This window comes from Leucoraja erinacea, chromosome 18, assembly GCF_028641065.1.
Source record: "Leucoraja erinacea ecotype New England chromosome 18, Leri_hhj_1, whole genome shotgun sequence".
Classification (NCBI taxonomy): domain Eukaryota; kingdom Metazoa; phylum Chordata; class Chondrichthyes; order Rajiformes; family Rajidae; genus Leucoraja; species Leucoraja erinaceus.
In genome coordinates, this window is record NC_073394.1 from 39842254 (window position 1) to 39857822 (window position 15569).

The 15569-nt window shown below is 41.3% G+C and overlaps 1 protein-coding gene across 2 annotated transcripts in view; it reads right to left on the reverse strand.

Annotated features, from left to right (window-relative positions):
• Positions 1-913: 913 nt before the first annotated feature.
• The window catches only part of pde3b (phosphodiesterase 3B), a 149165-nt gene continuing 134509 nt past the window's right edge, over positions 914-15569 (reverse strand). For both annotated transcript variants that reach the window (XM_055649887.1, XM_055649886.1), the window contains exons 13-16: positions 11121-11324; positions 9880-10041; positions 9058-9325; positions 914-8747 (exon numbers count right to left, since the gene is read on the reverse strand). In XM_055649887.1, the coding sequence (XP_055505862.1) occupies positions 8509-8747; positions 9058-9325; positions 9880-10041; positions 11121-11324 (873 nt within the window). In that variant the 3' untranslated portion in view covers positions 914-8508. The remainder of the gene's footprint in view (positions 8748-9057; positions 9326-9879; positions 10042-11120; positions 11325-15569) is intronic.

Genomic DNA, 15569 nt, shown 5'->3' on the forward strand with positions numbered 1-15569 from the left:
CTGGTTACGGGTGCTGTCTGTACGGAGTTTGTACGTTCTCCCTGTGACCTGCCTGGTTTTTCTCCTGGATCTCAGGTTTCCATCCACATTTCAAAGACGTACAGGTTTGTAGTTAATTGGCTTGGTATAAATGTAAAAAATGTCTCTAGTGTAGGATAGTGTTAATGTGCAGGGATTGCTGGTTGGTGGGCCTAAGGGCTTGTTTCCATGCTGTATTTCTAAACTAAATATACACGTCCAAGTTGACATTTATTGTCACATGCACCAATTGGTGCAGTGAAATTTGGATTACCATACAGCCATACGAATAAAAGGGAACACAACACGATAGAATTTAACATAAACATCCGCAAACAGCGGAATCAACGTTGCCCACTGTGAGGGGAGGCAACAAAGTTCAGTCATCTTTCTTCCTCTTTGTTGTTCACCCATGGACAAAGAGCCAAGAGGTTAAAGATAAAAGCAATGAAGTAATAGAATAGCACTCATAAAACTGGTGAGATTTAAAAGACCCGATGGTTTTTATCTCATAGTTTTGAAAGCGGTTATATAAATTGTAAACGCCTGGTTTTCTACTTTAAAAAATTGAGTTTTAGTTTAGAGATACAGCGTAGAAACGGGCCCATCAAATCTACGATGACCATCAGTCACCTGAACACACTAGTTCTGTTATCCCACTTTCGCATCCTACACTCTAGGAGCAATTTACAAAAGCCAATTAACCTACAAACCTGCACATCTTTGAGCTGTGGGAGGAAATGGAGCACCCGTAGACAACCCACACGGTCTCAGGGAGAACATGCAAACTCCGCACAACAGCAACCAAGGTTAGAATTGGTTTTGTTTTCCTCCTAAGGAGAGCAAATGTGATCTAGTAATCGAGAGGGCGATAAAGAAAAACAAGCAACTACAAACCTGTTAACCTTGTGTATTAGTGATGAGGGAGTGGCTGGAGTCACAATTTCTGAACAGTTAAAAATCTAAGATTGAGAGCAGTCTGCACAAAATTGGGCAAGTAAAATAGTTTTACTGATTTACTGGAGCTCCAGTATATTAAAGATCTAGCAGAATATACAAGCAACAAATTAATGAGATTTTCAGAAGGTTTTGGATAAATGTCCACACAGTGGACAATAAATTAGAACAAATGGATCAAGGGATAATGTACAGATGCAACTTGAGAACTGGTTCTCTGACCAAAAGCAAAGTGGGAATAAAATGATCTTTCTCAGGTTGGCAAACTATAGTCAGCAGAGTACTGTGGAAAAGTGCATTTGAGCTCCAGCTATTTGTAAAGTGGAGTTGACTGGAGACCAATGTCACATTTCCAGGTGGCTGTTGATGCAGAAACAAGGTGGGGTTGTGATGGTGGAGAAAGAAAAAACATATATTGGCCTTTTTTTATATAATCAAATCCACTCGGACTATAGATTTCACTCCGCAATTATAGAAGATTTTGATGAGACTGGGCCTGGAGCAGTGAGTAGTTTTGGTAAGCCTGTGCTGCGGGGTTCCACAAGGTCCCATCCTTGGCCCCATTCTCTTCTCCATATATATGCTCCCCTTAGGCCAAGTCATTCAAAGGCACGGCATTACCTTCCATTGCAATGCAGACGATACACAACTCTATCTCCCCCTGAAGCCCAAAAACTGATCAAATCTACTTAACCGTATCCACTGCCTCGAGGATATAAAGTGTTGGATGGCCCAGAACTTCCTCCAACTAAACGAGAGTAAGTCTGAGGTCAGCTTTCTCGGCCCCTCGGACTCAATCAAAATGATGGCAGGCAGCCTTGGAAGCCTTACCCCATTACTCAAACCTTACGTCAAAAACCTTGGCGTGATATTTGACTCAGCATTGAAATTTGACAAACAAGTCAATGCCGTGGTAAAAGCTAGCTTCTTCCAGCTTCGGACGATAGCTAAAATAAAACAATTCCTCCAGTTTGACGACCTTCAAAAGATCATCCACACATTTATCTCCTCCCGCCTTGATTACTGCAACTCCCTTTACACTGGCATCAGCCAATCTTCCCAGTTCCGCCTGCAACTGGTCCAAAACGCCGCAGTGAGACTCCTGACGGGCACCCGAAAAAGGGACCGCATCATCCCGATTCTGGCCTCTCTCCACTGGCTCCCTGTGCGGTTCTGAATAAATTTCAAGATCCTTCTTTATGTCTACAAAGCCCTTAACGGGCTTGTCTCCACCTACAACAAAAGTCTGCTTACCCCACCACCGCCTCCAGGTCCCTCAGATCGGCCGACTTGGGGTTACTGAACATCCTGCGGTCTAGGCATAAGCTCAGGGGCGACCGCGCCTTTGCGGTTGCAGCTCCTAGACTGTGGAACAGCATCCCTCTTCCCATCAGAACTGCCCCCTCCATCGACTCCTTTAAGTCGAGACTTAAAACTCATCTTTACTCTCAAGCCTTTCTTGACGTCCTCTGAGGGAGGGTTATATGTCTGTATTTATGTATGTACTTAATCTAGGAACCAATGTTGTATAACGTTAGTACCTCCACCAATGTAAAGCACTTTGGCCAACGAGAGTTGTTTTTTAAATGTGCTATAGAAATAAAAGTAACGACTTGACTTGATGAAAGATTTGCCAGAGGAACTGCACTATCACTCATTCCAGGGATGAAGGAATTAGTCTATGTGGAGTGATCAAATGACCTCACATGAGAACTGAACAAATGAAAGGTTATGTCTGAAATGTTAAGTTTGTTTCATTCTTCACAGGTGGTGCTTTACTTGCTAAAAGTACTTACAATATAGTTTTTTCAGATTTTCAGGATCTGCATTTCCCTGCTTTTCAAACAAAACTTCAGATAATATTATGAAAATATTTACAAAACAAAATGGAGCAAAGCTCAAAGTGGATCTAATCCACTTGCTGATTTACTCCATTTTTGCTTGCAGTTCAGTAGTTAGCAAACTAAAAGTTAACTGATTTGATTATACAGCTTTAAGTTTGCACCTGACTCGGAAATAACAGGCTAGACATTTGTTCGTCAGGCTTCAAATATTATTGGGGTCAGCTCCTGGTGATAAGAAATGCCATATATCCATTTCATGCTTCAATCTCAATGATTCAAAAAGGTAGGAAAAACATCTGTATCACTTTGGCTTTAAAAATATTGGTTTTCAAACCATCAAAGTGGGCATAGTATTAATGATGGAAACTTTCCAAATGATAGATCAATTGCATAAGTTATCTTAATGTTTTGTTCATCTTTGAACTTGTGTTAGAGGTGAGGGCGGCATTTACTATCCAACCCTGTAACTGCATAAAAGGTAAAGGCAAGCCAACTTCTTACAGCAGTGGAGCTGATACAATGACGGTACTTCCAGAAAGCCTTTAAAGAGGGAGTTTCTGGATTCTGGCCAAGTGATACTGTTGAAGCAGCCATTTATTTCCAAATCTAGATGGAGTATAGGTCTCCGCTCGGTTATTTTGAGGCTACAAGTGAGAAAAATATTTAAATTAGCATTATGCAATATTTTCCTCATGACTTTCCATAGCACTTCATTCTTTCAAATACATTTAACAATTATGTGGCCTTACCAGTTTTTGCCATGGGTCAGAAAAAAATCTAATTTTTGAGAGTGTACAGATATATTTTCCAGATTTTCTCTTTAAAATAAACTCCTTGGTAATGATAATATGAAGATACCTGCAGACCTGTTTATCGTATTTAGATAAATATAAACATTATAAACATTGTTAACAAATTACATTTTTTCCAAAGGTCTTTTAACATCTTTTACATGACTCAAGCTCAGCTTATATGCTGAATCCTTCAATTCTGTCATTGCTCTTGAAGTTCTAACTATATAATTATTTTATTTTGGAACTGTACACAGGCATCATCCAAGCAAACCTGGAAAGACCTGGAAAGACAATTCTGCCTGGATACTAATATGCATCTTAGGATAGAAACATAATTATCAATTTACTTTTCAAACAATTATATGAAATGATGCATGAATTTTTTTTTTTTTTAAGTTCTTGCGGTAGATAGCTCTTGCAATGCAATCTTCCGTTCTCTCCAAAACATACAGCAGTGTCTTAATTCAGGCAATCCATAGTTTACAATGTGACAGCAAATTACAAAAAAAGGATATAGTCAATATTAAACACAGCTTCTTTCCTCGCAACATAAATGCATAAGGGATAAGGCCTTGGAAAAATCCAGGTTATATCTTCAGATTCCACTTGATGGGAAAAAAAGGCCAAGCTACCTTTCAGACATAGGAACTGTTTGTGCTGCTAATAATATATCCAAAAACAATCTAAATATACTAACAATATAGACACTTTAATCAGGGACAGTTACCTGCCTTATTTGCATATATCCTGTAATGGTCTGATTCTTACTTGTGAAGTTTACATTTTTGGCAAGTGATTGCTTTGATGTTCATTGCTAGTTATATTTTACAATCACCGACATCTTCCTCTCAATATCTGTAATGCTCAGGCACTGCAAATGAATGAGGTGTCGTTTCTCCAAGTCAGGGTATATCCTTGGATCTTGAAATAACTTTCTCTTCAGCACACTTAATTTATTTTGTGACAAAGCAAAGACTTTCATACTTATGATGGCAGGGATTTGATTTTTACACAGCATCAATCCATCAAGATAACACTAAAGCGTCTATCACACTCTACGTTTACTTGCGTCCTTGGGTTAGAATGGTATTGCAGTGCAGAAGCATCGAGATGATCCAGCAGACTTTAGTTGCTGCTTAAATAACATCTGGGCCTCCCATGTCAAGAGGTGTCATAGTAAATTAACTACTTTGAATATTGAAAGCCTAAACTCTAAAGAACAATGTTCAATGCATTCTAACATTCTGAAGAAGTCTTAACCCGAAACGTCACCTATTCATTCTCTCCAGAGATGCTGCCTGTTACTCCAGCATTTTGTGCCTATCTTCCAACATTCTGAAAGACAGGATCTAATGCATTTAGAAAGCCAAGGACTAATTGGAGATGGTCAGCATGGCTTTGTGTGCGGGAAATTGTCTCTCACCAATCTGATTGATTGTTTTGATCAGGTGACCAAGACGACCGATGGGGCCAGTGTGGTAAGTGTTGGCCACATTGACTGCAGCAAGGCCTTTGACAAGGTACCATATGTCAGGCTAATCTGGAAGAATGGATCGCATGAGATCCAGAGTGGGCTTGCCAATTGGGTGCAAAATTGGCTAGCAAAAGGAGACAGAGCGTGGTGGTAGGTTGTTTTTCAGAGGGGAGACTGTAAACATGTCGTGTGTCTGGGCCATTCCTTATTTATATTAACGATTTGGATATAATTGCAGGTTGCATGGTTGGCAAGTTTGAGAATGATACTTAAATTATTGTTATGGTGAAAAGTAAAGAAGATTATCTAAGATTGCAATGCTATCTTGATCAACTGGGCTAACAGACGAGGAATGCCAGATGGAGCTTAGTTCTGATAAATGTAGGGTGTTCCATCTTGGAAAGACAAACCAAAGCAAGACTTGCACAGTAAATGGTATGGACCTGGTGCGTGTTGTAGAATGCGGATCTGGGAATACTTCTGCCTGGAGGGTCTTGACCCGAAACAGCACATATCTATGTTCTCCAGATATGCTGCCTGACCTGCTGAGTTAAGTCCCTGTCCCACTTCCCGAGTTACTCACAAATTCTCCCGAGATTTTCCCTCGATTCAAACTCGGAGATGCCAGCCGTACATACTCGGGGCTACTTTTTTTAACTCATGGACATTTTTCAACATGCTGAAAAAACGTCCCAACTTAACTTACCTGATGCCCTGAGTACCTACGGCTGTCATTACAAGCCACTACGAAATATCTATGGACTTCTACAGACATTCTCCGAGTTTGAATCAAGCGGAAAACTCAGGAGAATTTGTGAGTAACTCGGGAAAGTGGGGCAGGGCCTTTACTGTGGCACTTTTGAGTCCTTGGGCGATTAACAGTATATTGTGTGGATTTGATTTCCTTCATGGAATTAGGACGAATTTGATTACATGAAAAGTAAAGATGAAATTAAATCAGTAAATTATATAACTCTATAATTTGAAGAAAATAATTGGAATTCAAGGTATGTCATTCAGTGGCAGGTTTGGATAAGTTAAATGTACAAAATAAAAACAACAGAAAAAAGTGTCGCTCGACACCTTGCTGAAATGAACTGAATGTCAATAACATGGCACCAACTGAACTTCTTATGATGAATGTGGAAAGACACAACCAATACATTCCCGCAACAGAACTACTTTTAAAAATCATGGAGAAATTATATTTTCCATAAGAGAACCCAGTACATAAAATCCTTTCCAAGAGATTACAAGAAGAATTTCAGGAAATTCAAGAAAATGATGTAACATATTACTATTGTTTGAAAGGCTCTAACATCGTAAAATGTAGGCAGTGTTTTAAAAAAAAAACTCAAAACAATATAAAAATTACATACTAATTTATAGAGCAAATAGCTTGCTCTAAGTAATCATAAATATTACCAGAAAAGGTGTAGGAGTTTCCTGCACTGAAATATTTTCTGCAAATGTGGGTAACTAGTCACATTTTTAAAAGTATTTAAATACAATTAAGACAAAATGGACAAACTGTATATATATGCATATATCAAAATATACACATACATACAGACATAAAAATCATGAGTTTTTTAATGGAATAAATTACATACAGAATGTGCTGTGATGAGGTGTTCAACTTTTAGCATTTAGTGCATAGCTAACACAAGATTTGGTTGGAGCATCCATTCTGATTCACTATTTTCTTATTTTGTCAGTCAACTACCATATAGTCCCTTCGCCTTTGCCTGCATCAGTCGCTGAGAAGTTAGCCTGATACATCATATGCTTATTAGCGGTGTACAAATTTAAGAATTCTGATTTAAGAGGACACAGTTCAGCATGACCTTGTAGCAAATTTGAAGTAGAGTGTATTAATATTGTAGGTGGCTGTAAAAAGGCACACAAACTATTGTTGCAGAAATTAAGAAACAATGCAATTTTTTGTCAGTGTTACAGGTCATCTGCTTGCTAATGGTGATGGGTAAAGTTTCCAGCCATCTTAAGGAAATTACTGTCTCTATAATTGTATCAACTGCTCAATATGTACAAATGCATTCTGATACAATCCATTAATACAAAGATTTCAGATGATTTTTTTTTATAATGTAGTTATCTGTGCATAATTGAAAACATCTGTTTGGTATGAAAAAAAGGTGCACAACTGTTGGTAACTATTTTGTACAGTCTGCATAAGAAAGTTACATACCCGCAGCCTAAACTAATTTACAAATATTGTGTAAGAGCTGTACATGCATTTTTTTGCAACCACCTTTACACTGGATGAGTTTGCAGATAAATACATCGGAGCAGTACGATGCCCTTGTGGAATGTCTAGAATTTATATTGTGGAAAATAATAGTGGAACCACATATTATACAATATGCCATATTCCATCATACTGAAACCATATGGCAATTATACTATTTCCATAGTATACTGACTGCAATACACAGCAGCCTTTCAGCATGATGATGTGCAATAACCAACTTGTATTACTAGCAATGCAGATACATAAGTGAGGAAGCTTGTTTATGATACATGACTTGAAAGATCAATTTAACTTTCCAACTAAAAATGGATTAAGGTATTTACTTGTCAATTGACTTCCCCACCGTCCCCCCCAATGGCATTGCTTCTCGTAGCTTTGCATGGATCCTGAGTTGCAGTGAAAAAAAAACAATATACCATTAAAGGGAATCCCTTCATCATTAATATCACCCCTGTGTTCTATCACAGAACAATGATACGGTGAAGTTTGAGCAAACTGAAACGCTTGGCCACTGCACATTTCTGAGTACTTCCAGCACAAAAACCAAACAAGACAATTTGTACACAACATTAAAAGACATCAGAAAAATGATGCAGCTTGATTTTTCAGTCACTCTAACATTTCTTTCAGTCATATAATGAGACAAGGATTTGATATCTGTTACCTGCATTAAATCAGATTATTTTAGAGAGAAACAAAAACAAGGGTCCTTATAACAGGCTCTTTACCGCAGTACTCCATTCTGACCTCCGACAGGTACAACCTGCAGATTTCAAGTCCACCCGACATGTGATACATGCTTAAAATCCACCTTCCTCCTTAATAACGGAAAATGGTAAACTTTCAGTTCACTTTGGTAACAGCAGTTGCTAAGCTGAAGTTTTTGCAACATCCTCCAGTACCGCATGGAAACTGAGCACCTCTTTATTCTGCAAGGCAGCATCAGAACGAAAACATCTCGACACCAAATGGCACAATGGGCTTTGATTCATGGTATACAAACTCAAACCTTTCCATGGGCAAAAGTGCATAGGACTGGGATCCTGGTGAGTGCCAGAACCCTCTCACAGTAATAAGGCCTTTTAACATAGTACAACAGTTTCTAATGTCAGCACTATGTTATTTAATTAGCATTGCATCTTCTCAGCACTACTGCTCCTCCGCTTGTTGCTTCTCTTCCTCCTCATCCGCTTCTTCAATTACCTGGATGTCATCCGAAGTTTGAGGTAAGGATGAACTATCTGTCTGTTGCAGATTTAGCTCTGACTTGCGTTGCTGTTCATGCTCCTCATCTTCTATTACTTTCTTCCACAGTTTATGATTCTCAGTTAGGTGGTGCATAATCTGGCAAAAAACTCTCTGTCTCCGTTTCCTCTTCCTCCTATGTCCTATTAATACATTGAATTAGAAACAGTTTATTTATTTTTTCAATCACTCATAAACCAATTGAAAATACATCTTTTAGAGAGTCTACCAAATTATTACTCTAGATTTATTTTCAAAATAGACTCAATTAGGTTTTATTTAGTACTGTTACAAACAAACTGATTTAACATTTCTATAACAGCAAAAGAATCATGTAAAAATGTGCTTTCTTTTTCCATCTTAGTATATAAGCTACACCACATATTTGAAGGAGCAGGTTAATGTTGTATTCACTATTACTTTGAATTTTACTTTAAGTAAAAAAATATTTACTTCTTTGGAGATCAAGATCGTCATCATCAATTTCATCTTCAGATTCGAAATCTTCCATATCCTCATCATCATCATCATCCTCGCCGCATTCCGGATCAATATCCTCTTCATCCACCCACTGACCTGGCAGTAATCCTGCGGCCTCATAGGAGTTACACAGAGGCCCTACAATATGTGTTATAAAAGATTCCTGCAGCCTTGCCAGCTGCGGTGAAGAGCGGTCCATAAAAGGGCTAATCGGTAACCCAAGGCTTGCCTCTTCATCACCCTGTATAGCATTAAAAATAATGTGAGAAATCCTCTGGTATTAAATGGGGAGATTTTGGGTCAGAAGATGAAACAAATTTCACGAGACAAGTATCATACCGATTTGCACTGGATAGATTGTAATTACTATTATATTTGCAGACACACATGTAGATATAACTAAACTATGCTATAGATTAGTGCAATTTAACAGTACATAATTCATTGGATGGCAGTGTGGCATAAAGTTGCTGCCTTACAGTGCCACAGACCCAGGTTCGATCTTGACTACGGGTGCTTGTCTGTGCGCAGTTTGTATGTTCTCCCTGTGGCCTGCATGGATTTTCTCCAGCTTCCTCCCACACTCCAAAGACGTCCAGGTTTGCAGGATGACTAAGTTGTAAATTGTCCCTAGTGTGTGTAGTACACTGCCTGTGTGCGGGGAACTCTGGTTGTTGCAGACTCGGTTGGCCAAAGGGCATGTTTCCGTGCTTTATCTCTAAACTAAACACTGCATCAGTAGTATTGAAGATAAGCCTATGTGTCTTGGAAAAGAGGAAAGTAGCTGACATTTACCTGTTCATAGAATTCGTTGACAATGCCTTCTGTCCATTGTAGATGCAGTTCCCTTCTCTTGGCGGGACCGTTGATATCAGCCAGCTTAATGCACACCTGGCACACTAATAAACGATCATTCTCATTGGTCCAATCGATTCCTGGATTGTTAACTTCATTTATCTGTGTCAGAACAGCCAATAATACCCATTTAACCTAATTCAATAACAATTTAATACCAAATCTTCCACTATAAAGCTTTCAAACATTGTTATGGTCACAAGAAGAAAACAAAAAAATACTGTTGGAGAAGTTAAATCTGGTGTTTAATTGTTGGTCTTAATGGCAGCTGTCACAGTAAAATATCTCACTGTGCACTTTCCAACGTTGCAGAAAGCATACCCAACTCCAGTTGAGTACTAAAGCATGAAGAATAATAATACCCTGTTCAAGCCTTGCTCATGTTGTGTTATAGTTAACCTCATGTCAACCATTCCTACTCCAATCCCAATTTAGTCAATCCAATATCATTTCCCAGTTTAGAGTCAGTGAACTAAAGGGCCTGTCCCACTTTCACAACCTCTACCGATTTTGCCCTTGACTCATACTCGCAGCATGGTCGTCACGAGGTCGTAGGAGATCGTAGGCAGGTCGTGATGCTAGTCGTAGGTACTCGTGGCATCAAGCAAGTAGGGGCGTTTTTCTAGCCTGATGAAAAATGTTCACGAGTAAAAAAGATCGTGAATTAGGTCGTGAAAGTGGGACAGGCCCTTAAGACTGCCACCTTCAACAGGTCAAATTGACTGCAAAAGTAAGGAACTGCAGATGCTAGTTTGGAAAAAGACAAAGTACTGGGGTAACTCAGCTTGTCAGGCATCATCTCTGGAAAACAATGTAATGTTCAAGTCAGGACACTTCTTCAGACTGGTTGTTGTGGGAAGGGAATAAAGCTGGAAAAGAGGAGAGATGGGACAAAGTCTGGTAACCTTGGTGAATACATGAGGGTTTTTTTTTGATAGGGTGATGGTTGGACCATTTGCCTATCATAGCAGATTTCCTTGATTTCTTTATTTGAGAAATTGCCACAACTTTGGGCTCTATGGCATGTATCATGCACTTTAATTAACATGATCCCTGTCTGCGATTAGATTTGAAAATATAGAAAATGTATGGCGTTAATAAACTGAAATAATTTGTTTCTCGCAGAGCTCACTTACACCCGAGCAATTTTTTCTTGCAGATAGTTTGCCAACGATACAAACCTTGGAGTTAAACTCGGCAAGGAAGTCAAAATGTTTTTTCAGATCAGTTGCCAAAATTGCTTCAATCACCAAGAAACGAAACCGTTTGAATTCAACATGATCTAGATTTGCCAAGAAGTTGAACTCCGAACGAGACATAAATAGGTTCCATGCGGCAGCAGAATGATGATTCTCCAAGACAGATCTGTCATTGTACAGGACAGCCTGGAAATTATTGCAACAATTAGTTTTAATAATTAGTAAAAGGCACACATCACAAATAACTGCATTCATTGAGCTTCAAATATCATAATAGCATGAAAATGCTACATTATTACAATACAGTATGGATATCAACACTTAATTAATCTTATAAAATCTTCAGTTTCTATTGGATTTAATAAAAAACTAGACCAAGTGGGACCAGTTGGGCCCGTCACCCAACGCACGGGGGGGGGGCGTCCACCCCGGAGACAGGCGCTCCCCCCGAGCCAATCACCTACACCTACCACAAGGAAAATTCTGGAATTTGCGGGGTCAATCAATCGTACCGATATGTGTGTGGGGAGGAGGGGGGGGGGGGGGGGGGGTGTGTGTGTGGCAAGAGTTCGGCGTTCACCCCAGAGACAGGCGCCTCCTCCCTCCACTCGGAGCCCCCCCCGTCACCCCCCCCCCCCCCCCCCCTCCCCCGGAGCCAGTCACCCGTCACCCTCATCATCCCCCCCCCCCCAAAAGGAAAATTCAGGAATTTACAGAGGCAATTAATCGTCCCCATGGTGGGGGGGGGGGGGGGGGGCATCGGCTAAATGAGACTCCATTGTGATGTACCCATTCCCCCAATGCAACCAGTTCCCCAACGCAATAATCACCCATAGCCCCAAACTGCGCAGGCGCAGCTCATACGTTCCCGCTCCCTCGTCTTCACCCTCCTCCCTCCTCCTCCCCCCTCCCTCCCTCCCTCCCTCACCTCTCCCCTTTCGCACTCCCACACTAAATACATAGCCAAATCAAACCTTAAAATTACCTAATTACACTGTTAGTCGTTAATGAAAACGGAAGGTTTCGAATACAATCAAAAATATAAAAATCGCGAAGTCTGTTTTTTAAATGCAACTATAAATGAAATGAATCTTATCTTTAAAGAATTAGCCATTTATCCACTGAATCAACCGACAACTAGAAGTACAGCACAGGTCAATGGTGAGTAAGGTGGTGCAAAGATTTTCACGCTATTGTGTACCGTTTTGGCATGGTTCCTTGAACTCACTCGATCACAGCCACACACGCAAACAAGACGAGACTTTTAGTAATATACTAGACCAAGTGGGACCCGTTGGGTCCTGTCCCCTCAACGCGCGGTTGTCACACACACACTAACCAACCCCTCACACACACACACTAACCCCCCCACCCACACACACACACACAGACTAATCACCCCCACTAATATTATATTAATATTATTCAATCACTCCTTTTACCAATCCCCTGCCCTATCCACTCACGCATAGTCCCCAACCCGCAGGCACGGCTAGAGAGGGAGGGGGATAGAGGGACACAGAGGCACAGGAGGGTCACAGAGGGGGACACAGAGGGGGACACAGAGGGGGACACAGAGGGGGACACAGAGAGTGAAATAGAGGCACAGAAATGGGAGGGAGGGGTGGAGAGAGAGCGGGGCGAGGGGGAGCGTGAGGAGGCAGAGAGGGAGCGGGGTGGCAGAGAGGGAGGGGTGTAGAATTTGAAGGGTTGGGGGGTTGGTTCCCGATCCTCGCTCCTGGCTTCAGGCTGCAGTCAGGACCCGAGAATGGGTGGTCTGGGGGTGACGAGCAAGGAGACAGCTTGGGTTTTTTCAAAGGTCTTGCGAGCGGCGCAGCCGGGCGACATGACTCGCATCGTGTGAACACAACTTGCGGCCATTGTGACGTCATCAGGCAAAGCAGTTTCATTTTGTAAGTCATTTGAAATGTTTGAACATTTTGATTAAAAACTTGAGAAATAAAGGCCGAAATTTTCAGGTAAGCAGTTTTTTGACTTCACCAGATAAATCTCTACAGGAATATGCGAAAATGTTACCGTCAGGGTGTCATTTTTCCCAGCAGTAACTAACTAACACACACCCACACAAAAGTTTTATATGTATAGAGATAGTAGACCAAGTGGGACCCGTCGGGCCCTGTCCCCCAATGCGGGGGGCGGCGCGATGTCACACGGGAGGTCTGTTCCCCGAACGCGGCGTCAGCGTTCACCCCGGAGACAGGCACCCCCCGGAGTCAATCAGCCCCTCCAACCATTCCCCCAAAGTAACCCGTTCATCCAATGCAATATTCCACCACTCACCCAAAGCCCCCAACTGCGCAGGTGCGGCTTATTTCCCCTCGTCCCCCAACACTCCCTTCCCTCCTCTTCACCCTTCCTCTTCTCTCTCCTCACTTCATCCCCTCCTTCCTTCACCACTCCCTCCACCACTCCCCTACGCTTAGTCACTCCTTACCATCAGTCACTCCCTCCAACCCTCCATAACCCCTCTCCCCTCCCTACCCCCATGACCCGCTGGGCCCCATTTCCCCAACGCAATATTCCACCATTCAACACAATATTCCACCACTCACAACGCAACCCGTTCCCCCAACGCAATCAATCCTTCCCGCATGGGGTGGGCAGTCGCCCTTCCCGGAGCCAACGAATGGACTCGACTTTTGGGTCGGCGTCAGCGCTCCCTTGAGCCAATCAATCCTTCCCACGTGGGAAGGATTACTCCCCTTGAAGCTGGTCTTGCAGTCACCTCTTCCTCCCTCTCCTTTTCACCTACCCTCAGCCACTCCCTCCCTCACCTTACCCCTTTCGCACTCCCCCACTAAAGACAATTTTTAAATAACATTTCCTCTCCTCCCATCCCCCACTGTCAACTCTCGTGGCTTGTGTATTGGAAGCAGAGATCACATTGTGATGTCATTTTCGGTTGTCGGAATGTTCATGGCAGCGTGTGGCTGAGGTCCCATTACGATTTACAGAGGCAATCCATCGTCCCCACGTGGGGGGAGGGTGGCGTCGGGGGAGGAAAGCACTGACATTTTTTTTTTGTAAAATGCCAATCAATCCTTGCCACGTGAAAGCAAAAATCTCTCTATCTCTTTTTTTTGTTAAAACAGTCAATAATACAGGAGCCCCCCTGGAGCCAATCACCACCATCACCCCCCACAAGGAAAATTCAAGTCAGGTGGAGGACTGAGATCCCATTGTGACGTCATAGCTTCAACTGCCAGCATGTGGAATGTTCACGGCAGCGTATGTAAATGAGATCCCATTGTGATTGGTGGACTGAGAGATGCCATTGTGACATCATCACTGGGAGCTGCCAGAAAACTCACAGCAGTCAGTTATTCTTCTCAAACTGGGCTTTTTGAAACGTGAATATCAATAACTTTTGAAATATAACATCAAATGTGAAGGAAAGTTGACAGGAACGGCCACGGGACAAAAAGGTGGTGCAAAAATTTTAGCGCTCCCGTTTACCGTTTTGGCGTAGTTCCAGAATCACATGGGATAACAAACACAAACATAGAAACAAGACGAGAGTTTTAGTAATATATAGATATTGAATTGTACATATTCCTATCCTCACTATTTTTCAGTCTCACTTCACCCAGTTCAACCATTTACTTTCTTCTTTCCCCATATAGCTTTAGTTAGATCTCTTTGCCTCTGCATTGGAATGTACTAAAGCCAATTAAATCTAACAGAAGAAGATCTCAAACACAACCATATTATTAGTAGGTATGTTGCAAAGCCTTCCTGAAGATCGCTGAAAATCTGTCCCAGCCCGTGTGCGCGATTTTGGCGTCGTTTAGAGGGGGGCGGGTTTAAAACGCGATTTTCCCTAGGCTGTTCAAATCGAGGTTTTTCAGCCTAGTTAATTATTAACGAAAAATCGCTGGAAGATTCCGTAGCTGGAGCTATTTTTTAGTTTTAAGGGCTTTCTTTACTTATTATAGTAGGTTAAAAATTAACCTCTAAACCCGCGACCGCCGACAGCGGGCCAGATCTCATACAGAGGAAGACAGAAGGTAGGCTGTTTATTTGTACGTTAAAAAGGGCTTCTTAAGATCCCTTTATACCAAGTTTAATGTTGCGAGTAGCTAATTTGGGGCCCATTATATTCCGCAGTATTTTTCTGGGCATTTGAGGGCACAAATCTACCGCAATGTGAACATTCTAAACCAGCGCGTTCGCAGGATCCCACTAGAAAGCTAATTTAAATGGACTTTAATTTACAGCAATTGAACACTAAATTCCTTCCATTTGGCGTATAAATTAATGTAAATGAGATTTAAAAATCATATTTTATTGTGAATTATTTGTGAATATTATTTGGACACTTAGGCTATTTAAAAATGTTAATCATTTATTAAGAAATGGATAGACGTTTAGATCTAGTAATTGAAGTTTGAAATTAGCTACAATTGGGTA